The 25632-nt window shown below is 54.9% G+C and overlaps 4 protein-coding genes across 6 annotated transcripts; all 4 read right to left on the bottom strand.

The window, feature by feature from the left end:
- Positions 1–1757: 1757 nt before the first annotated feature.
- On the bottom strand, positions 1758–8866 carry LOC132246535 (protein maestro-like). Of its 3 annotated transcripts, none has more exons than XM_059719668.1 (12): positions 8720–8866; positions 8278–8428; positions 7611–7807; positions 6844–6981; positions 6531–6642; positions 5837–5983; positions 5340–5519; positions 4607–4759; positions 4024–4158; positions 3682–3784; positions 2804–2869; positions 1758–1979 (listed from the first exon to the last, which is right to left on the bottom strand). In XM_059719668.1, exons 6-12 carry the CDS (start codon positions 5882–5884, stop codon positions 1798–1800), a joined length of 867 nt encoding a protein of 288 aa, XP_059575651.1. In that variant the 5' UTR covers positions 5885–5983; positions 6531–6642; positions 6844–6981; positions 7611–7807; positions 8278–8428; positions 8720–8866; the 3' UTR covers positions 1758–1797. The 3 variants fall into 3 exon arrangements, with proteins under 3 accessions (XP_059575651.1, XP_059575650.1, XP_059575652.1); XM_059719667.1 differs by having other exon boundaries at positions 8278–8422; XM_059719669.1 differs by lacking the exon at positions 4024–4158 and having other exon boundaries at positions 8278–8422.
- A 1164-nt stretch (positions 8867–10030) lies between these two features.
- On the bottom strand, positions 10031–12078 carry LOC132246528 (maestro heat-like repeat-containing protein family member 2A). Its single transcript, XM_059719661.1, has 4 exons — positions 11986–12078; positions 11515–11619; positions 11202–11325; positions 10031–10794 (listed from the first exon to the last, which is right to left on the bottom strand). The coding sequence occupies exons 1-4, from the start codon at positions 12061–12063 to the stop codon at positions 10502–10504; spliced, it is 600 nt and encodes a 199-aa protein (XP_059575644.1). The 5' UTR covers positions 12064–12078; the 3' UTR covers positions 10031–10501.
- A 1516-nt stretch (positions 12079–13594) lies between these two features.
- Positions 13595–17375, bottom strand: LOC132246490 (maestro heat-like repeat-containing protein family member 2B). The gene is made up of 5 exons (XM_059719623.1): positions 17257–17375; positions 16624–16682; positions 15875–15982; positions 15043–15165; positions 13595–14101 (listed from the first exon to the last, which is right to left on the bottom strand). Exons 1-5 carry the CDS (start codon positions 17321–17323, stop codon positions 13898–13900), a joined length of 561 nt encoding a protein of 186 aa, XP_059575606.1. The 5' UTR covers positions 17324–17375; the 3' UTR covers positions 13595–13897.
- A 2869-nt stretch (positions 17376–20244) lies between these two features.
- LOC132246549 (maestro heat-like repeat-containing protein family member 2B) lies at positions 20245–22681 on the bottom strand. Its single transcript, XM_059719731.1, has 5 exons — positions 22547–22681; positions 21572–21664; positions 21039–21108; positions 20797–20895; positions 20245–20375 (listed from the first exon to the last, which is right to left on the bottom strand). The coding sequence occupies exons 1-5, from the start codon at positions 22652–22654 to the stop codon at positions 20251–20253; spliced, it is 495 nt and encodes a 164-aa protein (XP_059575714.1). The 5' UTR covers positions 22655–22681; the 3' UTR covers positions 20245–20250.
- Positions 22682–25632: the final 2951 nt, after the last annotated feature.

Here is a 25632-nt window from a genome sequence, read left to right as displayed (position 1 = left end):
TCCACTGTCCCGTGCCAGCACGCCATCCACCGGTCAGTCTCTTCCTTCACCACAGGTGCTTCCAATGTGGGCCAAGGGCATGGCTTCCATGGTGCGGCCCAGAGGCACCAGATCCCACCATCAGGCAGGTAGCACTCAGGCCTTGGTGGGTATCTCCATGGTGGCTGAAGATGTGGAGCTGCTGCTGTGTGACCCCTTGGCCTACTGGGCAAGCTGCAGCCACATGTGGCCAGATATGGCCACAGGGGTCCAGGAACACCTTTTTAGGAGGTAAAAGTGGAGACGTACCGAGGGAATTAGATGTCCGACAGGTTGTAGTTTGTCAGAATTCCAAAGTCTATACTGAGTCCATGAATTTCTGGACCTAGGAGGTTGATGAAGAGCAATTCATAGGCTCGTCTGTGAAAAATGGTTTGCAAATTCACTTTGAGGATCAGGCCTGAGAGATTGGAGACAGGTAGTTGAGTGTTCTTGTCTTTGATAGATTTTTGGTGCATGCTCATTCTGGTGTGCAGTTGATGCTTGTGTCTCCTATGTATTTTCCATCAAGGCACTTGGTGCCCTGATGCAGATATGTATTGTGAAGATATCGCCATACTGGAGATATTGTTGGCAGGTTTTGCATGTCTTGTCATGGCATGGCCTGGATCTATTCAGTGTCTTTTGGGCTGTAGGAAGTTGATGTCTGGTGATGAGGTTAGCAAGGTTCAGTTCTTGTTTGAATTTACAAACCACTTTCCATGGGCAAGCCTATGAGCTGCACTTCATCAGCCTCCTAGGTACAGAAACTCATGGACTCAATATAAACACTGGAATGATGACGCACCACAACCTGCCAGACATCTGACTCACCAGGCACCTCTCCACTTTTACCTGCTACATCCCCCTTTCTCCACCCATCGCAGCCTGTCATCCCTCTGCGGATGCCTCCATTTCCATTTTCACGGACTGGCTTTCTTGCCTGTATTACATGCCAGCCTTTGGCTTCTTTACTATTTCTTCCATCCAAGAACAGCACGTACACCAACTGCAGGTGCTTCTTCAGCCTGATGAAGGGCTTTTCAACCCCAAAGCTTGCTAAGATACATTTTCTACAACTAGTCAATTGGTCTACTAAAAGATATCAGATTGACCTAGAGAACCTGGTCTGCCAGTGCCATGTCCTTAGAACAACATTGCCACAAGTGACACTGCTAGCACCTCTCTCCAGTCAGCTGACCAGAAGGAGGCAGGGCCAGATTTGTCTGCAGGGCAGAGGCAGGATGCTACTGCGGGCTGGGCTCTCTGCCCCACTGCCTCTGTCTAGCGTTTGGTAGTCTAGGGTGGCTGGATGGTCCACGAGCGATGGCGTGGGGGACAGGGGTTAGGGGGCTAAAAATAACCTTGTGTCGGGGGTGGGGGATAGGAAAAGAGCAGCCCCACGGCTGGGGCCAGTGGCTGGGCTTTCCAAACCCCAGGGCTATTCTGGGAACTGTATAGAAGTTCAGTTAGATCAGGTGGCCTTTTTTAACCCAATCTATCCTCCCCCTAGCATCCCCAAACATCTGTTCCTAGCCTGTCTGTCCGGCAGAGTCCTACCTTCTGGTTACACCTCTTCCCAGCTCACTGTCCACACAACCCCACCAAAAGGCAAGGTACCCAAACCTGACCGTAAAGCCCAAGCCAAACAGACTCGTGAAGCTACAAGGCTTCACCCTCCTCTCTCTCTGCTGTGTTCAGGAGGAGAGAAGCAACAAGAGTCAGGAGAACGCAGAACATAATTTATTATTGAACATATACAAATTTAGGAGCTTGCTTTTAAATGGAGCGGGGCCTTAGGCACCCAAAACAGAGCAATGAAGTGATATAGGGAAGGGTATGCCCATGGTTTTCCTCTTCTTGCAATATGCTGCCCCAAGGGCTTTTAGAAATAGCCTCTGCAACCTGAGTGGCCACATCTTGGACCTCCTGGGAGGTGTCCTGTCCCAGAGTTTGCAGAGCTGGAAGGAGAGAGGGAGACATTAGTGAACAGACACTTCCACCTCCGGGGAACACTGGTCACACATGCTGGCAGCGCCAGAGCAAGGCCATCCCTGGGGAACGGGGCTCTGGTGTGATGTGCAGGTGGGCAGTGCACAATGGATGCAGTGTTTCTCCCATCATCTCATCACCAGCATCTCGAACAGCCCCAGACTTGTGGTCTCTCTGGGTCCCAAGCTACAGAAACTTTCCCACACAGACATGGCTGTGGCTGCTCCATTGGGATCTTCCTGTATTCCCAGCCCAGGAGAGATGCTGATTCTGGTGGGCACTGAGCAGCTTTGCTGCCCATGGAGGAAGGCTGAGATTCTCAACAGCTTCCACTGACAAGATTCTCCTGCCTTTGTCACCAGAAACCTTCCCAAGAGCTGCCATTGCCAAGGGGATGTGACTGGGCACTCAGACCTGGTGTGGAACAGGCCTGGTTCATGTTGGTCTGCACCTGATGAAGGAACTTGACAGACAGGCTGCCCAGGGGAGGATTGGCAGTGGCATTCAGTGGCACTGGCTACAACTTTCCCCAACCTGAGGGACCCTAGGAAGCCAAGTGAGGCCGGGGCCTGGGCAGGACAGTCAGGAGGTACACAGATTCAGCTCCTCCGTGCTGCACCCTGCTGCTCCAGGGGAATGTGAGCTGCCTGCTCGGGGCAAGGCTCTCTTAGGCTATCCTCAGGGCAGAGCGGATGAACTGGGCTCCAAAGCACAGGGAGGGGTCGGTCCCTGCAGCTTTTCAGCTCCTTCTGGGCTCCGGGAGAGAAGTGCAGGGGCTGGATTTCTTACTTACAGCTCAGCAGGCGTGCAACCTTTATCTGTCCGGCACTCCTGGGGGCAGCATACTCCAGAAGGATACCTAAACACACAACAGGGAGAACAGATCAGCTCCCGTGGTCAGGACACAAGGAAAACTCAGTCCAGGGGAAGGTTTTTGGCTCCCCTGTGCTGTGTTTGCCATCACAGGTGGGTTGTGGCCAACAGGTTCACTGTTGGGTCTCATTATCTAAGTAAAGGGCTGGAAGCCAGGAAGAAAAGGGCAGTCTACGCACAAGCTGCTCCCAACAGCTCTAGTAATCCACAGAAATCTGCCTCTTTCCCTGGGCTGCACTGGGGGTGGAAAGGGCACCAGGAGCCTCTCAGCACCCTGAGCACAGGGGCAGGCCGAGCAAGGACCCAGCCTTCCCTGACAAGCTGGGTTGGACATGCAGGCGGACACAGCCTCCTTCCCAGGAGGAAGAGAAGCCCAAGGAGTTTCAAGATGGGCTCAATACGGGCGTGTGGGGATCTCTCTGACAGGACTGCTCCCAGGACCAGGTCCCTGCACTCAGTGGCCCAGGAGGCCCGTGCCCCTTCCCAATTGCCTTCCTCATGAAGTGGTGCTAAGCAATTGTAAGCTGTGCTGGATGACCATGTCCCTGACACGTCTCCATCGCTCAGAACTACTGAATCACAGCACAGGGCTTGTCTGTCACAGCCCCCAGCCTTACTGTCCGGTTGAATCCCTCTCAACACCAGCCTTGCAACACCGGGAGCATCATCCTTTCCAAAGCCTTTCAGGGGAACCTGAGGCACGGGCTGACTAACAGCCTGATCCTGCTCACCAACAGCATTACCTTTCCTCTTGGGGGTGAAAGGGAGAATGAAAAGGGACCAGGCATCCTCTCTCACCTGTAAATTGGATGGCTGCCATCTGAATTTCTGGCCACGGGCTTGAGTAGTGTCCCTGGGCTGCCTGGCAGAGACCCTCCAAAAGAGCAGGTTTTTCTCTGGCCTGGAGAGAGCCAAGGACACGTGAGCTCCCTCCGGTGAGAAGTGCTCTCACACCACATGCTGGGACTGATCAGGAGGAAACGGGAGCACCAAGGGGCTAGAAGGAGCAATCTTGGTTTGTCCCGTGCCTCCTGGTCCTAGACCCGACCCCTGCAGTTATTTCCACTGTGCCCCAGTTCCCTCCCCGCATCCTATGAGCCCTGACCTCAGTCACCTCCTGCCACTCACAAACTCACTCACCAAATGCCTGCAGACATCCCTCAGCAGCTGTTCCTGCTTCCCCTGCTCTGACCCCTGGGTATGGAAGGCCAGGGCTGCCTGGACCCTCCTTAAGCCCAGGTAAGGGCAGCACAGGCCCAGCGTTGTTCTGCACTCCTGAAAAACACGGGCACATTAGGTCTGTACTCCCTGCTGACTGCTGAGCTGAGGCCAAGGCTTGCCTCTTGACCCAGGACTGCACCCAGGCCAGGAACAGGATGGCCTGGCCAGGAGGTGACTGGCACTAGGCATAAAGGAGTGGCTGCGAGCAAAAGGAGGACTTCTCCTGCCTTTCACATGGCACCTGCAGGCAGCACCCGTCTCCCCCTCAGTAAAGCCAGGCAGGGAGATTTCCTGCATGCACAGGGGGGTCAGGTGTGCAAGCTGCCCTGGACCTGGGAGGCAGCCCCGAGCTCAAGGAGGTGCCTGCATGAAGCCGCCTCAGCGGGGAGGGGAGGGGAGGGGAGGGGATGGTCACCACTGGACACAGGAAGGGCAGAGTGCCCCTGGGCCTGGACTGAGGAGACCTGGCGGGGCTAAGGAAATCAGTGTCACCGGTTCTTACCTTGGCCACCTGCGGGTTGGGGTCCTCCAGGTGAAGCAGGAGTGTTCCCAGGCTCTGCCTCACCTGGATTTTATAAAAGGCTTGCCTTCTTTTCATGCAGCCTGCCAGGGCGCCGAAGAGGGAGAAAGCCACGGCGCGAAGACCGTCGTTGTCCTGTGGCCGAGAAACCCCCGTGTGGTCACAACCAAGCCTTTCTCTCATGGGCCTGGCACAGCTCCTGCCAGGAGCCTTTGGCTTCCAGCCTGCCAGGTGGTGTGCCAGGAGGTGGGCTCTGGCAGGTCCTGCTCCAGGCGGGCTGCCTGGGAGCCAGGGCACTCAGCAGAGCTCGGGGAGCAGCAGCGAGCCTCGTTCCTCGAACATGCGGGCACTGGGGGCTCCGATCCTGAATCCCAGCAAAACCACACCCCCCACCCCTGTGGTCGCTTGTCTCTGCCCAGCTCTGCTTCCGACTCAGGAGAAGTAACACAGCAGAAAAGAGCCCCAGAGCCCTACAGAGCCCCGTGACCCCAGCCGCAGCCTCGCCCCGTCTGCTGAGCGTCCCTCCCTGTCTACAAGGGCCCATCTGTCATCCCATTCTCTTCACTTGCTTTTCCTCCTGAAAACTCATGTCTTCCACAGAACTGAACATCTTCCAGTTTGGGCTGGATCAAGGGGCAGCAAGTGCATCTCCCACCTCTGAAACGGCCCCGAATGAAGAGCACTGGAATGGGGGTGGGGAGCGCTGCTCACTCACATGGTTAAAAAAGGGCCTGATGTGCATAGCTGCATCCTCAACCAGGGGCCCCGCATCCGTCCCCAGATGTTTAAAGACGCGGGTGAGTGCCCGCGTGCCCTCCTCCCTGATCTCAGGCCTGGCAGGAACAAATGATGCCTGGAACAGGGTCTCCACGACGGCCTTCTGGTGGGTTTTTAACTGTAAAAACAGAAGACACGACACACCGATCAGTGCTTACGCCCCTCACCTCTGGGCTTTCCCATTCACAGAGCGCTTGGCACCTCATCTGACCATGACCCCATGGCTCCATTCCCATGTGCCTGTGAGACACAAGGCAACCGCTTCTGAACCAAAATTACATTTGTCACACCCAACTGTCTCCAGACACACCACAAGGGGTTAGACAGCAAAACTGCATACACTTCCATCCTTGCGCACCCTTTCGGCCCTGCCTCATTGTTTGGTCCCTACAGCCGGGCTGCGTTCTAGAGATTGCAGAGCGATTCCAACCTCACCTGCTCAGGGGCACCGTACACGATGTTGCCTAGTCCTCTGGCTGCCATTTGTTGGACAAGGTTATTTGTGTCCCTGGCTCACTGCTGAAGTAAAGAAAGGACTGCCTTCAGGAGCTTTTGATCTTCAAGGACTGGGTCACACATAAGCTAAAAGAAATCAATGTGTCCGTGAGATCCAGCACAGTCATTCTCAACAGCCCAGCCCTGCAGCAGAAAAGTAACCCATGCCAGAGCACAATCCCGCAGACCACCGCGAGGAAGAGCCTCAGCACACGGTGCACTCCTGTTGGACATGGGGAGGTTTGTCTGCTTAGAGCCAGGCAAATCATGAAAGCAGGGGCTTAGTCTAAGCAGGAGAGATGATGCCGATGCAAGTCGATTGGGAAATTGCTTGCTTTAGAGCAGTGTCTACCTGGGATGCTGGGTAGCTATAGAAGATGCAGGAGCTAGGACCAAACTCAGAGCTGCTGGCTAGGATGAAGGCTCAGTAGGGGCAGGTCTGTAAGGCAGTCCTTGTCTACCTCTCCTTCACATACAGCAGAAGTGGCGATGCAGGGGCCAGGACAGAAGAGAAACCTCTCAACCGCATCCAGTGATCCTCCCTCCTAGGAAGGGGACCAGGGGACTCCCCAGGGAAAGAGCACAGCAAACAGCCGCCTTTCCATCAAACTGCTCATTCTCTCTGGGGCCTTACCTGGCTGATGAAGGCCGTACCAGTCACACGGAGATTTTCCGTTGGGGAACTGGCCCACTTCAAGACCTGCCCTATAAATTGGGGCGTTATTATTCCCAGTGGGAGAAGAGTCCTGCAAGAGAAAACCACTAGTTCTGGGACTGGCTGGGCACTGCCAGCACTCATTTGCTCTGAGGCAGCAGCTCTCATCGCTTGGAGCACGAGCTCTAGGTCTCCAGCCCCACACAACCCTGCATGTTCAGCACAGAAAGTTCCCCTCCACCACTCGTCCCGCTGCCTAGAGCACAGATGCAATCCAGCCTGCCTCTCCTACCTGGCCAGCTGGCACACCCCCTCGTGGTGTGTCTGAGGGCTCTCAAGTAGTGGCCAGGTTCCTGCTTTGGAAAGGTCTGCAGCCACTCTCTCCCCCAGGCCCTTTGATATAGCGCAGGCCAGGGTCTCCATAGAAAGCCTGGGGAGAGAGAAGATTTACAGGTTTACAGACCCTAACGAGATGCTGCGTCCAGAGCAGAACCAAAACGCCCTGTCACTCGGGGACCCGTTACTTAGACATTTGCTGCGCAAGGCAGGCAGCTCAGATCAGACTGATGCTGCCATTCTTTCTCACGCCTTGCAATCCCGACAGGGACAGGGAGGGCAGGGCCTTGCACAAATCAGTGCTGGAAGCCAGATGGGACGTGTGGAGGCTCTCCCAAGCCAACTGCACTGCGGAAAGAACTGGGCCGCCATTTTTCTCTCCCTACAAGGACAAAGGCCACATGTAGAGCATGGGAGCATGCAGAAGTCACATGCCCAGGTCCCAAGCACTTTGAGCCCAGTGTGTGCTGGTCACTAATGGAGGTTGTGAAGTCCTTGGGCTAAAACTGCCTGTCCTGTCACAGAGGGCTCAGACTGGAGGAACAAATAGGCCCTCCCAGCCTGAACATTTCACACTCTGTGCTTCTCAGGCAACCCCAGATACTTTCAGCTGCCAGGACCAAGGCAGCTCAGCACAGCCCTTGGCAAGGACAAGAACACCTTGCAGGCAGCTAGACTGAAGTGAGGCCAAACCTGTGAAACCAGGTGCAGCCTACTCCTTACCTGCAAGGGTTGCCCACTGTGCACACCTGCCCCTTTTGCAGCTGCCTCCGCCGGATGCTTGCTGTGGGCATCGGCATGTCCTGCCCCACGGTGTGGCCAACTTGCTCTAGAAGAGCACACAGGAGCTCGGGGAGTAGCTCCCTCAGGACTGAGCTGGAGTGCATGGTAGTCAGCATCTCCAGAGATGCACATGTTGCCTGAAGGGATAGAGAAGACCAGAGTCAGCCTGGGGAAGACACCTGGAAATCCATAACTCCAAGTCTAAAGGTCTCTTCCTCACATCCAGGAGAGCTCAGAACAGCTCTGGCAGCAGCTCCCTTCCCAGTCACATCCCCACACTCCCAGTCACATCCCTTCCCAGTCACATCCCTGCACTTCTGCCTGGGATGTGCAGAGGCACCAGCAGCCTGAACGCAGAGCTGCAAAGCAGAAGGAGCCTCTCGGTTACACAGGTTCCCAGTTCCAAAGTCTCATGGAGTCAGTCAGCCACGCAGCATGAAGCTGCTGTGTTTCTGCTGCTGATGGAAGAGCGGGGGCGACCCAGGGGACAGGACAGCAAGGGAGAAAAGCTTGCCCCACGACCTGGTATCCTAAATCAAGCTCTTGAGAACCAGGACTCTAGCCCTCAAGGGGGAATGCACAGAGCTGGGCTTGGGCTGTCACTTACTGCGAGAGGTCCCAGGGCTGCAGTGCCCTCAGATGGGCTACCCTCTGTGCCAGCTGGATAGTGGATCTTCTCCAGAAGCAAACGGAGTATGTGGAGGGTGGAGACATCATCCCTCCCCAAGGCCCTCCAGAGCTCAGAGGTGTCACTGCAACTGAACACAAATTACATATGAGCTGCAGATGCTCCTGTGGTGTCATGAAGCAATAGGACACTGAAGCAAAGGCCAAGGGCTCTCCTGGTCTAGGACAGTGTTGGGGCACAGTCATGTCATCTGCCAATGCCATTAGGCATGAGCCTGGTATTTCCTACCCAAACACAGTTGGACGTTAACTCTTACCAAGTCACCCAAAGGATCTGCAGCTGACTTGAAACTCTATGGGCTTTGCCAGGCTATGGGATGTGTGCGTGCCACCAGGCACAAGAGGTAGGGAGTGGCAAGTACCTGTCCATTGGCAGAGGCTTGGCAAGGAGGCTGGTGATCACTGCCTCTAGGTGAAACATGGCAAGAATGCCAACGCCTTCTAACAGGAAGCCTCGCATGGACCTCTCCTGCATTGTTGGCATCCGTATAAAGATAGTGGACAGGATGTCTGGCGCCTGGAGAGAAAATAGCAAGAACAAGGGTCCCTTTCTCATTCAGCCACCACACTCCAAATCAAGTCCTCCCTCAGTTTGGCAATTTGCTGCCATCTTAGAAATTCCTTGCTTTGAGGGACCAGTGTCCAGACACTGCTGCCTCCGGCTGATCCTAAGAAGTGAGCACGTCCCTATGCCCCTAGTTGGGGTGAAAATGGACACCATGACATGTGGGCAGACACCAACCAGCCTGCACCCCCTCAGCCTTTCCCTCACCCATGTGCACACACCTACAATCTAATTGCATGTCTGCCTGGGACCCATTTCTGCCTGACCTGCTCACACAAACACCCCAACAAATATCAACACCTGGGGGTGGTTTGAAGAAGCTAATTTTGACCTGCTGTGTGGATGCTCAGCTCAGGACCAACAAGCACCGCCAACGTCAGAACCCCTGTGAGAATCCCTGGGACCGCGAGCAAGATGATTGTAACTGTAATTTTTCCAGGTGAGACCAGCTCTGCTGGAACTGCACACTGGAGTTCACACTTCTCAGTTCTAACTGCACCTCCCTATTCTGCACATGGCCGGGCCTGCGGGACAGTAGGTCCAGCTGCCCATAGCCAGTCCCATCCAGAACAGGGAGAGGGTGGAGGCTGCAGTATCTCTAGCATACAGTCTTTCCTGTGCCCTGTTCCCAACCCTGCAGAGAGGAGCAGGATGGAAAGAGCATTTCACATAGCCTCTACCAAGGCTGGGAAATGCCTGAGGATACACAACCATCTCTAGGTCCTGCCTTGCTGTGGACCCTTTGCATGGTGTGGCACTGAGGGAAGTGTGCATCTGTTCCTCATGCCTAAGCATGGTGTTCCAGCCCAGCCACAGCCGGGTGCCTCAGGCTCCTTGTTGCCCTTTCCTGCTGTATTTGCCCCACAGTCTATGTTTCCAAACCTGCTGGGGATGAAAGTTCTTCTCAATAATCTAGGTCACTGTGTTCTCTCTCTTGGATGCGGCTGATCTGCTCTTCCCCCCCCCCCCATCTCTGGCTAGCAAGGGAAATGGAACTTGCTTCATGTCCAGGGATCAACACTAAGATTGCTGTCCACTCCACATGAAAGCAGTGTTTGAAAAGCATAAGGCAAATGCAGAAAGCCTCCTCAGCTTCAATTTTACCTCATTCAGAAGGGCATCTCCATTCTCCCTCAGGACTGCACAGAACCAGTGGCCTGCTGCTGTGGCACACGTGGGGCTGGCAGAAAGCATGCCATCCATTATTGTCCCCACCAAATCAAGGGCCTGGGTGGAGGGCAAGAATTTGCCAGTGACCTGGAGACAAATAGAAAGAAGGGAAATTGCACTGAACCCCAGAATTCAAGACAGATATTAAAGAGTGGTGCCGTGTATAAGCTTGGGCCTTACGGCAACATGGTGCATGTGCAAGAGGTGAATCCTGGGTTTGAACGTTCCACCGTTCTTCAATGGAGAGAGCATCAATTGACAACACAACACAAACACAGCCAAGCTGCACCTCAGGATAAGTTAAAATGGGCACATGAGGAGACCAAGTCCTGGCTGAGGCTCTCACTTGGATGCTGTACTGACAAAGGTTTGTTCTTCTGTGCAAGGACAGAACTATCTACCAGACTTTCTAATCTTGCTCTGACTTATTTTTTCTACATGGACATGGGCAAACAGTGGGTGAACCATATGTGTCCCAAATGCCTCCCCCATGCACGCCAAAGAAAGAGATAAACCACGTGTGAGCAAAAGAACGGACAATGAAGGACACCCAGCTCCCAGAGTCTCCACACCAGCTTCTTGAGCCACTGACCTTCGCCATTTGGCAGGATGATATCAGCACAGCCTCAGGGCTGGCAGCTTTGAGCTCCTCCCGGAGACCTCTCAGCTCCCCCTCTGCTGCATCCATTGTCCTGGACTGGCCTGGAATGAAAATAAGGAGGAAAAAGTGCTGTACTGATGTCTGAAACAGAACCGTGGCTCCATGGAGGAACCATGTGCGGTGTCATAGGCAGTGTGGTCCAAGGATGATGTTTGAGGTCTGAGTGACTTCAGTGGGGTCAGAGGTGCAGCGGGATCAGAGCTGCTACAATCCTCTCCCCATTTCTGCTAGGCGGGCTTCTTTTCACACTTCCCAAAGGAGGGTCAGGCCCTTCACACCACGCACTTCTTCTCTCCTAAGACGAAATCTTCCAAGGGCCAGTCGTGGCCCTTTTGAGGTGCTTTTCAGGTGTCATTAGACTAGCAGTGAATGGACAGAGCAGACGAGTAGGCATTACCAGAGGGAGAAGAGGGGCAGAGTCACTTGCACCTACTCAGAGTGCCCTTACCTTGTAGCTGCAGAAGGCAGAAAATGCAGTCGGCGGCCCACAGGCGGGATGCAGCAAGAGAGCTGCAAGTGTATGGTGTCAGCAGCCCCAGCAGGGACCCAAACTGCTCCAAAGGCTCTTGTAGCTGAGAAAAAAGGAACAAGAAATAAATGACGTGTGCCTGTGTCTGGCTAGAGTGATATTCAGATGTATGATCCTCGGAAGGTGAAAACAGGAATGCATCCCTGTGGGGCCCTGTCTGCTAGGGGAGCTTTCTACATCTCAGGGTGAGGCTGCCAGGAGGACATCAAGGCAAGAGTTAGACCATACTTACTCTGCAATAGACTGTCTCCTGATAGGCAACAAGGAGCTGGGAGCTGGCCTGCAAGGCCCTCTCTCTCTCCCACTCCTTGTCAGAGAAGATCCACGGCTCAAGCAGCTGTTGGGAGAGCAAACTACTGTCAGAGGAACCTTGACAACAGCTCAGAGGACCCATTTCAACAGCACACATCACCATCACCACTGAAATCCCTCCAAGCAATCTGCTTTTTTTATCAGCTGGATACACCCCAGGCAGACTTGAATTCCCCTGAAGCCAGAGCAGCTGTTGAGTGACCATGGCACAAGAAGATGCAGCTACTAGGGATGTCAACGGGATGCAAGGGAATTACTATGCATTGCCTCAAGGACACCTTGGGAGACTCCCCTCTCATTTGCCCTGCTGAGGGAAACCTTCCTCCCTGTTTTTTGCCCCGCTTCCCCTTCCCCAGGAAGACAGCTCTGCCTGCTCCTGCTGGCTACTCACATGGAACATTTCCATGAACCAATTCTCAGTGGGGTCTTCTTCAAGGAGGCCCCTCATGAGCTCGCCCAAGGCCTGCATGGACAACTCGTGCAGTGCCTGCAAGCAGGAGATAGAAGAGGGAAGCTCAGGGCCAGCGGGAGCATGCGTCACAAAACCCAGAACCATTCTAGGGAGGCCAGGGGTGACTGCCAGGACCCAGAGCAGGCTGGGGAGCAGGTCCCAGCAGGTGATGCTGTCTAGGTGTACCTGTACTTGGACAGAGTCCTGAGAGGTCTCACCCTCTTCCCTCAGCTGCTGAACAGCTGGAAGAGGCAGCAGGCATTTTAAGCAGTCATCCAGGATGTTTCTGTTTTCATCCCGATTTAGTGAGGGTTTCACCTTGCTGGCAGAAGAAAGAGAGGACGAAAAGCCCTGTCACACTGACTGCCAGCCCCAAGGGAAAGTGGGTGCTAAGATATAATCTGAACCTAGAACCCGAAATCCAAACCGCGCTGGACCTGGCAGCTGACAAGCTCCTGGCACTCCCCCCAGCCACTGCTAGCTGTCCCACAACCACCACCACCACCAAGTCTTTCAAGTCCAAATCTCCAAGTGGACCAAACACATTCAAACCCTCTGACCCCAGCTGCAGTGAGAGCAGCCTGTGACCTGAGCCCTGCAGGTGTCTCTCAGCTCCAGATCTGATGGGAAGAATGACGGAGGATTAAGGAAGGAGCTCATCTCTGACCAGGGCATCCCAGTGCCAAGGGCCAGGGCAGGAATCACCTACCTCAGGTGCTTAATGGCAAGCATGGCCCTGAGGCGAACAGGAGAGGCCAAGGAATCCATTGGTTCCTCTTTCATGAAGTCCTGAAAGGCAGAAACGGAGACATGACACACGGGAAATGGATGTGGGAAGCAGAGAGCTTCCCCCCACAAACCCACCAGGCTGCCCTCCCAGGTGAGCCATAAACAGAGCCAGGGCTGTGCTGGCTACTGCCCCAGGATCCTGCTCAGGTCGATGGCATCGGCGCAGAGGGCACAGAGCTGTACTCCAGTCACTCGCCAGACACAGCTGGGCCCTCCAACAGCAGCCCGCAATGCAGCATTGCCTACAAAGCTTCGAGGGGCACCAGCTTTCTGGGCCCCAAGCAGACCCCTCATGAGGCTCCAAGAATCCCATCCTAGCCAGGGGATGAAACAGCTGCTCCCAGGCAAACCAGTCCCATTAGGTTCCCACTAGGGCCTTTGCAGTTTGCCCCCCAGGGCTCCTCCCACTCACCAGCATGTACCCCAGGAGCTCCTCTTTGAAAGCAAACTGGAAGCTCTGAGAGTCGTCTGCGTCCTGGATGGCACGGCTGATCTCAGTGACTGACCGGATCAGGGTCAGCTTTAAGTCTGAGTCCTGGATTTCATGAGGGAACAACAAGGAGATGGAGATGAGGAATGGGCAAGAACCAACAGGTCCCTGAAAGCCCCAGGCCCACGCCCATCTCATATGAGAAGCATGGCAGCAGCAGGGACTCCTGCCTGGGGAAGGTCATTGTGCCTCCTGCAGGTGGGGTCTGGGAAGAGCACAGGCAGAGGTGGGGTCATTGAACATTTACCTTATTGACAAAGATGATGCCAAGCACCTGGGAAGTGAAATGCAAAACAATCGTCAATGCCTGGACGGCTCCAGACTACAGCTCCCTGCCAGGTCCAAAAAAGGGCTGGGCTGGGGAGTGTTGAGCAGTGCAAGGGCATGAATGCGTGCCCCTCTCCAGCGCAGGACAGGATGTCAGGAGCGTCTATCCCAGCACTCTCCATGCGTGGGTCCCTCCCACTGCACATCATCCCAGAAGGATTAACATGGATGCTCATCACAGGCCTGAGTTCAGGGGGAGGATCAGACAGTCAGAGCCTCTCTAGGCACCCAAGTGCAAAGGAGACATCAGTCCCATGGCAGGCCTCTTCCCGACATGGTGCAGTCCCAGGCTCTTACCTGGCAGCTGGTCATGTAATACTGCAGGACCTTCCTGGTGAGATCATGCTCCACGCGGGGGAGCAGCTGTGTTCGGGGGCCATGGACAGCAATTCGGCCGTAGGCCAGTATCAAGGCCCTGTGGGTCCTGGCTCTTTTCCCTTGGTGATAGTCCTGCACAGGGTGACATGACACTCACACCAGGGCTTCCCATGCCTTCTGCCCCCCAAGTAGGAGTCACTGCTGACCAAGGAGTTGCCCAGCAGCAATACCGGCTCTCCCTGCCACTCACAGGAGACCCACAGCTCTGACAGCACCATCATCAGTGCTTTGTTTCAGATGCCTCATCTTCTCTGTCCTGCAGCCTGGGTGACTCGGGCAGAGAGAGCTGCAGTGCCACTCTGAGCCATGGAAGTCGGGGCAGGGGCGGGGGAGAGTTTGTGACCCACAGGAACTGGGGCAGCAGATGCATTGTGCCCAGGGCCGCCTCATGTATTTGGCAGTAAGGAGTCCCTGGGCACAATGCATCAGGAAGGCTGCGGCAGGTCTGTCTGTGTGAAGGAGGTGGCTCTGCCTGTTGTGCTTTGCGCAGAAGCTGAAGCTGAAGCTCGGCAGGTGTTTGGGGCACCGTGAACGCCCTGCTGGATGCGGCCTGGACCCAAACACCTTTGAGCGCTGAGGTGCTCAGCTCAGCCATGGTGGCGGCTCCGCTGGGCTGGGTGAGCCCTAAGGAGAACCTTAGGGCCCATTTTACAGCATTTGGGGCATGTGGATTATGCACTCGGAGCTGGTACTTTGAGGCTGGGCAACAGGGCTCATGTCTCCTCTCCCATGGCTAACTGAAAGATGTGAGAAAGACACAATCTCTTTCTCTGGGTGAACATCAGATGTAGTTGCCTCAGTGCCTGAAAGGGGCTGGTTAATTGTTGACCCATTAACCTGGGACATGAAAAACCTGAGTAGTAGAAACTGCGTTCCCCTCTGTATCACTGGAGACCTGATGTGGAGCATGTTCCCTGGGAGAGGGCATTACCAGGGAGAGGAGCCACCGCCAAGCTGCTCTTCTCAAGGGTTTCTAGGGGAAGGAAGTGCGAGAAACCCCCCAGCTCCATTACCTGCAGGCGGCCGACTATCCCAGACACCTGCACTTTACTCAGAGCCGCACCAAAGTCCTCCAGCGTGCCCAGGGTGAGGTCCAGGTGGCCCTCGGCTGAGAATGCCAGGATGGTCACAACGTGCTGGAAGCCAAGAAACGCACTGGGGAGTGAGCAGGGCTGTCTGGCTGACAGACCCCAGAGTCCTCCCCATCTCCCCTGATACTAGAACTGCCCGTCCGACCCGCAACAAGTCAGGGGGCTGTCTGAGGGAAAGGACAAGGGAAGGCCAGGAAGCAAACAAACCCGAGACACAAAGCAACAGAGAAGTGAGGACACGGGAGGACCTGATACGTCTGGAGAGAACAGGGTCCTCACCTCTCTCTCAGAAGCGTTCATGTAATCTGTGCCCTTCAGAGATTTCTGGAGCTGGGATTTCACATGGGCAACATCCTGGCAAGAGGCCAAGGTGGTACCAAGTGCCTTATATAGGAAACTCTGAAAGAAGGAGACCACCATCACCAAAGAACTGGGAACACAGCAGCCTGCTGGTCAGGACAAGAACTGCCCAGAAACACACCGATCCCTAGGAAGGACCAAGAGAGTCCAGCCCCAGCACCCACACACCGAATAACTGGCCCCACTCTGCAGGGAAATGGCAGCTAAAGACAGAGAAAGAGCCCCAGTAAGCTCTCCCTTTGGGTCAGTGAAGAGAGCAGACGACCAAGGACAATGCTTTTGATCAAGAAAATAGAACGGAAAAGCACAAACTGTGGAGAGAAACTCTCTGCAGCCTCCTGCCACAGCACCACCAAACAGCTGCAGAAACCCAGCCGTTGCCAAGAGCACGCACCTTCTCCGGGGAGGAGCAGGCATAACTGGCTGTCTGGTGCTGCAGCTCCAGGCTCAGCTGACTGCTCCAGGCATCGTCAGCAATGCTCTTCAGTGTCATGTTCAGGAACTGAGGGCACAAGTGAAGGGAAAGAAAGGGTTGGGTGCATGGGCTGAGTCTCTGTCGTCCTCCTCTGCTGTGCCCTTTCTAGCACCCGAATCTCACAGGGAGACTTGGCAGCCTTTGGAGAACGCTCCAGGCGGACACCCTAGGATCTTCCTGCTTCTTGCTCTCCCCTCCTCATCTCTGCCCAAGGATCCTTCACAACCTTGACACCAGTGGACAGAAATGTGGAAGAGATTGTGCCAAGAAACCTGTCCACTGGGGAGAGATTGTGTAGAGGGGGGAGGCTGGATCAAGTCAAAAAGGCGCCATGGGCTCTACAACGGGCACCTCCAACTGCCAGGGACTTGAGTGCTTTGTTGTGTTGAACTTGCATTGTGATAGGACCTGGGAATTGCAGAAGCCCCCAACCAAGGCCTCATCTCCTTCCATTTCTTGAGCTCAAAGACTGTACGGAAAGGCTGGAGGATCCCAAGTGGACAACTCTAGATGCCAATCCAAACTCAAGGACACTGGCAAACCTTCCAAGTTGGACTCTTGCTGGGTTATTGACTTTCATCACCTCATTTCCCTGAGGCATGAGGGAACCCTCCCTTCTCAGACAGCCCTGGCTGGCTGCAACAGCAGCTCTGAGAGCCACCCTGTACCTTCAGCAGCAGGTGCTCCCACCACACATTGTCCTGGGAGGTCTCAGGATTTCCTGAAGCTGGGAGGCAAACAAGAAGGGTGTCACTGCCATAGGCACTGAAGAAGAGTCTTAGTTGCCTCCCTGGGCATCAAGTCTTTAGCAACTCCTGCATCCGCACCCAGTCACCTCCTGGGATCCCAAGGTCACAGGCCCTGCGCTCTAGTATATACCCTGCTAGCATGTCTGAACATTGTGCATGACCAGTCCCTGCAGAAATGGCCATAAGGGGCATGGAGGGTGCTCAGCACCTCACAGATGTGCTCGGCACAGCACAGTACAGGACTGGGCTTCGTAGAAAGGCAACGTGCACAGACGTTTCCTCTGGCAACAGAAACCTCCCAAGAGTTCAGAGAACTGCAGGAGAGTGGTTAATCTGGTGGAGCCCTTCATGGGCAAACCCTACCCTGGGTCCCATCAACCTCCATGTTGTCAAGCCCCTGGATTCGCCCCCGCTGGCAAAGAGTAGAAGCTCTCAAGCATGCGATGCTGCAGAGGGGGACCGGTGCCACGGGGGGCTCCAGGAGGCTGCAACCTCCCCTCCCCTCTCCCTTTCCATTCTGCAGAGATACTGTGCTCCTTCCTTGCTTGTTACCTTCAATAGTCGAGAGCAGGATGGGAATCTTGACCCTCCACTGCTCTCCAACAGCAGGGTGGATCATGCGGTGCAGAGCCCACAGTGCCCGCAGGGCAGAATGTGCGCGGCTGCTGTCACCCAGGGCCAAGGCAACCACAGACAGCACGAGAGAAACAGGGGCTCAGCTCCGGAGTGGGACTCCATGGCTTTCTTTAGGAGGGAAACTGGCCTCCACCATACATGGCCAGAGCATTCAGCAATCAGACAGAGGCTGAAGTGCTGTGCTAGGCTGATCCTGCATGCCCCTCCGCAGGCTGCGAGGCAGGGGCAGAGCCTGGCTCTGCTCTGCAAAGGGAAGGGAACTGTGCCAGCACAGGGCAGCGCCGAGTGTGGGAAGAGACAGAGCGTGCTCCTCCAGCTAAGGCTACAGGCACATGTCCCCACACCACTGACCCTCCCCACACCTCTGGCAAGTACCTCTCCAGGGCTACTCACCAGGAGTCGCGCCAGCAGCCCCTGAGCCTTAGGAAATGTGGCTGGAAAGAGAAAGAGAGCATGGCCATGTGGGACTACTTTGGAACTGGGGGGGTGATGCTGCTACAAGCCTGTCCATTCCCAATGCACCTGCCCGTGGCTGCTCGGGGAGCTGGGCACAACTGGCACTTTCATGGCACCTTCTGTGTCTGGATCTCAAGGAGCTTTACCAAGCAGCCTTCACTCCCAGCCCCTCTGTGAGGCAGGCACTGCTCAGTCATCATTGGATGAGTGGGGAAGCTGAGGCAAAAAGGCCCTGGGATTCCCCTGTTGCACAGCATAAATCTAGGGCAGCTCTGGCTTGGAGGAGCCCACATTGCCTGGCTCTCCCTCCCAGCTTGGAATGACCCAACTGGCCCTCCCGCCTTTGGGCTTCCTCATAGTGCATGGAAGAGATCGAAGATTTTCTACGAGGCAGGTGGAGCGGGTTCAAACCACAGGGATCTGGATTTCAAACCTCCTTTGCTGGGGTCCATGCAAGCCGCTTCTCCCTCCCACTGCGGTTGCTTGGCCAGGTCCCCGAGGCAGCGGCACAGGGGGGTCAGAGTGCAGCTGTACTCAGCTGGCACTATGTACTCCAGCAGCCGGGGCCATAAGACCTGGAGAGGAGCCAGACAGCTTGGACTCAGCTCCTTGTACCCCTGCACCCAGCTCTCTTCATCCAGTGCTCAAGGACAGTCTCCTCTTCGTCACCAATGACCCACCTACTTGAGGGTCCTTCCCCCACCCCTGACCTCATGTCTGTCTCTCAGGAATAGCTGATCTCTGAAACCCTGTTCTAACACTGGCCAAACAAGTCTGAATTTCAGAGAAGACTGAGCAGAGCAAGGAGAGAGAATGAGGAGGCCAGCTCAGCACAGGGATCCCTTCCAGCTGGGGGGTTGTATTAAGGTCATTCCTTAAATGGTGGCAGCTTGCTCCATAACTCATGGCCAGCACTGGCCATGGTATATCTCCATTACCCTGCCAATGCAGAGAATTGCCCAGTGGAGAGGTACAGGGGATGAAGTCCTTGATAATGCAAGGGCAGCAACTAACTGATCACCTACTTGGCTCATGCCACTGATTGAGACATCCAGATTTTCCAGGATCTCCACGCAGGTGATTCGGATGCTCTGTTCCTCCTCGGCATCCTGACTGGAATGGTTTTTGGACTTCTGCACGAGAGACCGAGAGAAAGCTCACGAGCAAGTCAAGAGGCAACGACTGGACACTCAATCTCCATCTCCTTCACAGCCAGCTTGAACACTGCACAGTTACCACTGCATTTTATGTTCTGCTGAAAGCACAACTCACTGGAGCCGAGATAAGAAAAGAAAAACCAGGCTGATGAGGCAGGTTCCCAGTTCAGAAAGACCTCCGACACTGTGCAACGACTTGCTGAACACAAAGTATTTCTGGGGCCTGGGAGTGGGTTATGTCTTGAAACCTGCCAAGTATTCACCTCCCTCGTCCTTCCAAGAGAACCCTTCAGATTCAGCCCAGCGGACTCAAATGTGCAGGCATCACACACCCGCTCTGCTGCGTCTGCTCCAGGGCCCAGCCAGCTCAATTGTCTCGTCACTGTGATTCTATCAATGGGCCAAGCTATGTCCTGGGCACCAAGACACGTCCTCGGCAGTTTATTTCCACCAGAGAGCATTGCTGTTCTCAAGGAAGTCTCCCTGCCAGACTGTGTGGTCAGGGTTTTCACTCCTCAGTGCTTGACGGGGCAAATCTCAGCCTCATCAGAAGATGTACATAGTCCAGATGAGAGTCTGGTCTTGCTAACACCCTGGGGAAAATCCAGAGGAGCTGCACTGACATCCCGAGAGCTCCCTTGGAGCTGTTGTACCAGTGGAAATGGTCTGACCCTGGTTCTAATGACTCAGCCTGGCACTTCTGAGGCACACCACACTCCTGCTCAAGACAATGGCAGGCTTCAGCCTGCTACAACAGAAGCCCCAAGTCCCCAGCTTCCATTTCTCTTACCATTTGGCTCCTAGACAAGCTGGACTGCTTGAAAATATAGGCCACTAAGTCCCAGGCCCAGTCATCCAGGCCCTGCACACTGAGCAGTGTCCTGACAAAATGAAGGACGGCCTTCTTCACCTGGAGGGGAGGAGAGGACAGATTGGAGTCAGGACAGCCTTTATGCCCTAATGGGGGCAGGGACCGGCCATGGCACAAACCCTCCCTCAAACCTTGGAAAGGATGACAGGGAAGGAGAAGGGTCCCCAGACCTCCAATTTTATTTCTAGGGTTTATAAAGAGGCAAGAGAACAGCGTGTCTTTCCTACTCAGTAGTCCCATATTGGCATCGGAGGCAAAGCAGATCCCCTGCCCACTGGCAAACTGATGTCACTTCCCCAGATCCTGACTCTCCCCACCTCTGGAAGCAGAGGGCCAGGCTCTCTGCACTGCCTTCCCTGAAGACGCGGATAGGGAAGAAAGGTTTTCTCTACAAGAGAACCAAGAATCTGGGGTGGGAATTTTGTGTCAGGTCCATGTGCCATCCCCAGCACAGCCACTGCTCACAAAGCACCTCACCTCAGTGCTCTGATCACCAAGCATGCACCTCATGGCCTTGACTACAGCACATTTTTTCTGGCTCATCTCGGGCACTGGAAGGAAAAGGAGGGCACAATATTGCTGTGTTCTGGGAGCAATCCACAGCAAGAGGCACCCGGATTGCAAAAGACCTGCTTGTGGCGACCTGCACAACCTCCTGTCTCTACTTTGCAACCTGGGAAAGTCTCTTGGGCCATAAAAGGGCTCGTTAAACCTCTCGACTTGAGAGTGCTGCCAGGAGAGGTGTCCGAGCAGGATTTGGCCCCAGCATTCTTGTGTCATCCAGCAGGATGCAGGGTGCTACTGGCCCTTTGGTACCGAGCAGCAGAGGACGGAGGTCTGACTCTAGCTCTACAGCCAGAGCTCTTGAGCGCAGCTAGAGCAGGACAGGTCATTCGGCCTGGACAGTCCTAACTCAGTTCCTGAAGGGTCAGCCAAGACGGCAGTCAGCACATTTGCTCTGGTCATACTTACAGTCAGCAGCAATGATGCCACTAAAGATGGAGAGGGATGCCACGCAGCTTCCCTCTTTGTCAGTCTTGAGGCGGGAGCCCACAAAGGAAATAAATTGGTCTGGGGAGAGACAGGCTGCAGGGGAGAAGAGCAAACCTCAGTGGGCTCAGCACTCCTCGTTCTCATTCCCCTGTCCAGGGTTTGGCACAGAGCAGGGAGGTTTGAAGGAAACCCCTATGTCACTTGGAGCCCCCTCTGCTTACCCAGCAGGCGGAGACAGTAGAACACCTTGACCTGGTTCTCTGATCCCGGCAGCTGTGCGATATCACACACCTGTGGGAAGAAGGCAAGGGATTCTCCATAGTCCCAGCTGGGTGCAGGTGAAAGTGTGGAATGGATCCCGAACTCCCACTGTCCAGAGTCCAAGTCGCAGGAGACATCACTGCTATCACACACAGCAAGAGCCAAGAACTCAAAGGTCCAGACCATAAGCAAGAGGGGACCCTGATTTCCAAGTCCCTTTAGCAACATGGCTGCTCTTGGCTGGATTCGCACCACAGGGTTGATTGTTCGGGTCCTGACTTGCTAGGACAAAGGGATTTGCATGGAGCCTCCTATCAGTTCAACTGGACTGAGGGAGACAAGGAGGCCACCACCTGTTTTCTTCTTCTTGGGCAAGCAGAGACGTTGCCAGCAGAGTGGGGCTTGGCACCTCCATCAGCTGGGTCTGTCTGAGTAATGGGACTTGGACCTGCTGGGCCTTGGGATGAGCGGTACAGAATCGACCTCCCCTTACCTGGGTGTGCAGGGCAAAGCAGATGCTCTTGAGTTTCCCATCGGGGAGAGGGACCTCAAAATCATAGGCTACCTCCAAGAGCTGGCTCAGACTCTGCAACAGACGGTGAAAGTCAAAGGGAGGGTTAGAGAGGAGAACCGTGGAGTGAGCAAGAGCAGAAAATTAGTGAGTGAGAAAAGATACCTCACTGCCCCATGCTTAGTGCTTATCGCTTTGGGGCTGGAAGTTTCGACATCTGCAAGTCTGGCCACACCACACTGTGCTGTTTGAGCCCCTGCCCAGTCCCCTGAATACACCCCACCTGGATTACCACTCTCCGGAGATTCAGATTCCTTCCAAAGGATGCCAGGAGGAGAGTGGGTCCCACAGCCCACAGGTGTCGTAGGCCCCAAAACTGACCGCAGAGTCAGGCCCAGCCAGCATCTGCCCACACAGCCCCAGGGACACAGGACAAGGGAGCACAGAGCTGAAGTGGGATTCTCCCCTGGGGTAAACCTGTGCTGCCTCGGGGGGCTGCCCAGGTGCAAACAAAGACAGAGCGCAGGAGACACGCTCCACAGGCAGAACCACTGTATAACATGCTCCACTTCTGTAAACCATAGCAGGGAGCCCCAAATCTCCATGCTTTAAACTGCCAGGCCCTGACCATAATCCCTGCCAAGCCCAGAGGGAGCAGAGCGAAACTCAGCTGGAAGGAGTGGTCTGGTAGTTCATTTCTTTTGTCTCCCCTTATAAGACTTCCTAGAAAATGGAAGCGGCATTCCCATCATAGCCATGATCTACAGACCCGGCTGCTGTGAGTTTAGCCTCCAAGTGTAGGCAAGGCCGATCCGTTAAGGGGTCTTGAATTGAACCAGGAAAGCCCCAAGAGCTACGGAGTTCCTAGGCCAAGTCGTACATGCACGCACGTGTGCCAGTGCGCACACCCACGCATACAGACAAGGGCCAATGCTGGTTTCCCAGGTGGCATCTCACCATGGTGACATGAAGATTGTCGACCCCTCCCTCGTATTGCTGCAGGAGACAGGGGAGCCTCTCAAAAACAGTATTGCGATGCCTCTCATGGTGGAGAAGGAGGCCCATTGCGGGTCCCAGCGCCTTGACCGCAGCCTGCTGCGGCTGCAGAGAAGAAAGGCAGGACTGAGTCCCTCCGGCAGACTTTCCAGGAGGTTGCTCTGGGTCAGGAAGAGGCACAGCTTTTCGCCTTCTCATATCAGCAGTGTCCTTGGTCCATCATTGGACCAGCCCTGTCTGCATGGTTCCCACCTACGGCCGTGGGATATGGCCCCGAGGCTGGCTCCCCGCTGTGCTGATGTGCCCAGATTCATGTGCAGAGAGAGCAAACTCCTTGTTGCCATCCCCCTGGGCCCCGAAGGAGTCATGCCCAGAAGGAGCTCCCAGTGCCCACTGGCACCCATTAGTGCACGCAACTGCACACTGCCTGTGGGCAGAGCAGATTCTCAGACACGTGATATGAGCCCCGGAGACTGGGTCTTCCCTGCCAGCACTGTACACATAGGCAGAAATAGTGAAACGTGACAGCTGTGCTATGGAGCTAGAAAGACAGCAGCCCTCACCTCCAGGTCCTCGCTTGTCGGCCAGCTGCTGCTCATGAGATTAAAGAAAGGGAGCACATGAAAACCATAGTCGGCTGCCCGGCAGCTAGGGAACGGGCTCTCGTCTCCGACGTGGAATTTCAGGTTGGCAGCCTGGGCAAAGCCTTCCACAACTGCAGAGGGGGAGAAAATACAAGACGTTTGCACAGGAACATCGGAGTGAGGTGCTGCAGGACATGCATGCCTGGTGGTCATGACAGTGTCCCGGCAGCCTCTGTGCTGCTCGGGGCAGATGGAGAATTTGGGACAGGTGGAGCACGGACCAGGGGCTACAACTAGGATTCAATCTGCACCATCTGCCCCAGGGCCTAGAGGCAGCTCCAGGCTCGGTGATGGCTCCTGGGAACTACTCTGCAAGGGTCATGACGGGCCCAATCCTGCTCACTGCTCAGAGCCTCCAGCCAGCCCAGGGAGGGATGGTTCTCCACTCGTGGTTGGATCAGGCCCAGGAAGTGCAGTGGAGGCCCCGCTTGCTAGTGCGGGACACTCCAGTAGGGCCCAAGCTCTGTGTTAGGCCCTGGGTGCCCAGTGGGGGCACTTGCACGAGGGGCTGGCACTCACCTCCACACAGCGCCCGCTTCATCTGGTCGGTCTCCACCAGCCTCAGCACAAAACGCAATTTACTGAGCGTCAGCACAAGGAAGGGCTCAGACCTCAGTGCTGCAGGATGAGGATACATTATGCAGTTAGAGACATTCCTGTCCACCTGCATCCCTCACTCTCAGGGTGAGCAGCACAAAGGGGCTTTGAAGATGTCAGAGGAACCCCACAGTGACTGCCCCTACATAGGGCAATCTTCTGTCTGCTGCCCTCCCATACCCAGATGCAGGGCAGGAGGAGGGAGTGGAGGGTCCTGCCCACCTGATCTCCACTCCTTCCTGTCCTGAAGGCCCTTTCAGCTGTTACAGAAGTTAGTGCTGGTGCCTTAGAGCCAGGAGCCAGATTCTTCAGGCCCTAAATCCAGCTCAGTTGTGATGGCCCCATTGGACAGAGTGGTATTTATCCCCTCCCTCCACAATCCCTGATGAGAGCCCGGAAGCAAGGGAGGCAATGCTGTACCATAGGCTGAGGCCAAGTCACCCAGTGTAATCAAGAAGTAAATTGGAGGGAGCTCCATGATGCCCACGTGACACTGCAGCTCATACATCACCCAATTGTAAAACGTGCCGGCAAGTGCCACGAGGGTTTTTCCTGCAGCCAACTGCACTTCATCCTTTTCTTGCTAGAATAAGAAAAGAAAACTGGAGCACATGCCCGATGCACAGTTTAGACAGTGGTAAGTCAGGCTGGGGATAACTCTGAAAGGGAGGGAGAAGGATGCACTAGCCTCAGCTCCTCCAGTGGCCCAGTGCCATTTCATCCTTGGTTCCAAGCAAACTCTCTTCCCCACCACCTACCAGCCACACACTGTACTAGCTGCTCCTGAATTCACTACATGCCCCTAATAATTCCTTGCATGAGATCCCTCACTCCTAAATGCCCGCTGAAACACTTGGCTGAACAATGTTTCGGCTCTGGTTGGCTGACCAACCGCAGAATTCACCTGGGCTGTAGGACACAGCTTCAGCATGGACCAGGAAGCTTCTTGGACAATGCTGTCCCCAGCAAAGCACCTATGCACTCTGGTCTTTCTCAGCAGACAAGCTGCCCCATGTTTCAGAGGAGCTCAACACTGGGCTGGATCGTGTTCCTGCTCTCCAGAACCATCTGGAGAAGCTCTGTCTTGAGCAAGCCTGCAGCCTCTAAGCAGGGTCCATGCAGGAGATACACCACAGGCCCAAGCTACATTGGACCAAACAAACTATGCATAGAGTCAAGTCTTGTGAGGAGAAACTGGGCAGAGCTCACTCACCTGGGTCTCCCTCATGTCTTTGGAGGCCAAGTGGATGATCCTCCTGACAAGGTCCCTGTCCAGGCTCTTTATGTCCCCCTGCAAGACTTCCTGCAGGCTGGAGTAAATGGTGACTCTTGTCTCCTGGGAACACACCGAGAAAGAGAACAATGGGTTTCCTTTGGGACCAGTGCCAGATCATCCAGGACTGTGATGTTGGACATCAGTTACCCAGGGATTCTTCTACAGCCACGCTAAGGGGGACCTTGCTCCTGGACAGGAACACAACCCAGGGTGTCTTGTGTTTGTCCTTCCATGCAGATGTTTACAGCTGGCACTAATAAGTGGGGAGTGTCAGGCACTGTGAGGGCACAAGGTAACAGACTGGCGGGAGACACAGAAAAGTGATCAGAAAAGCAGTCAGATGCATCACAGGCACTGTCACCCCAGTGCACTGGGGAGGTGGGAGTGACTTGCATTTCTTTCAGAGATGGGGACACCAGGGGAGTGACAAGGAGCTGTCGGGTGATCCTGAGCAGCAAATTTAGCAGGAGTTTGCCAGGCAAGATGCTGCCAAAAACCATTGTGCGATTAGTTCTGTTACTGAGTGAACA

The sequence above is a fragment of the Alligator mississippiensis genome, chromosome 16, assembly GCF_030867095.1.
Source record: "Alligator mississippiensis isolate rAllMis1 chromosome 16, rAllMis1, whole genome shotgun sequence".
Classification (NCBI taxonomy): domain Eukaryota; kingdom Metazoa; phylum Chordata; order Crocodylia; family Alligatoridae; genus Alligator; species Alligator mississippiensis.
Note: the sequence above shows the minus strand (reverse complement) of the source record. Positions and strands in the feature narration are given on the sequence as shown.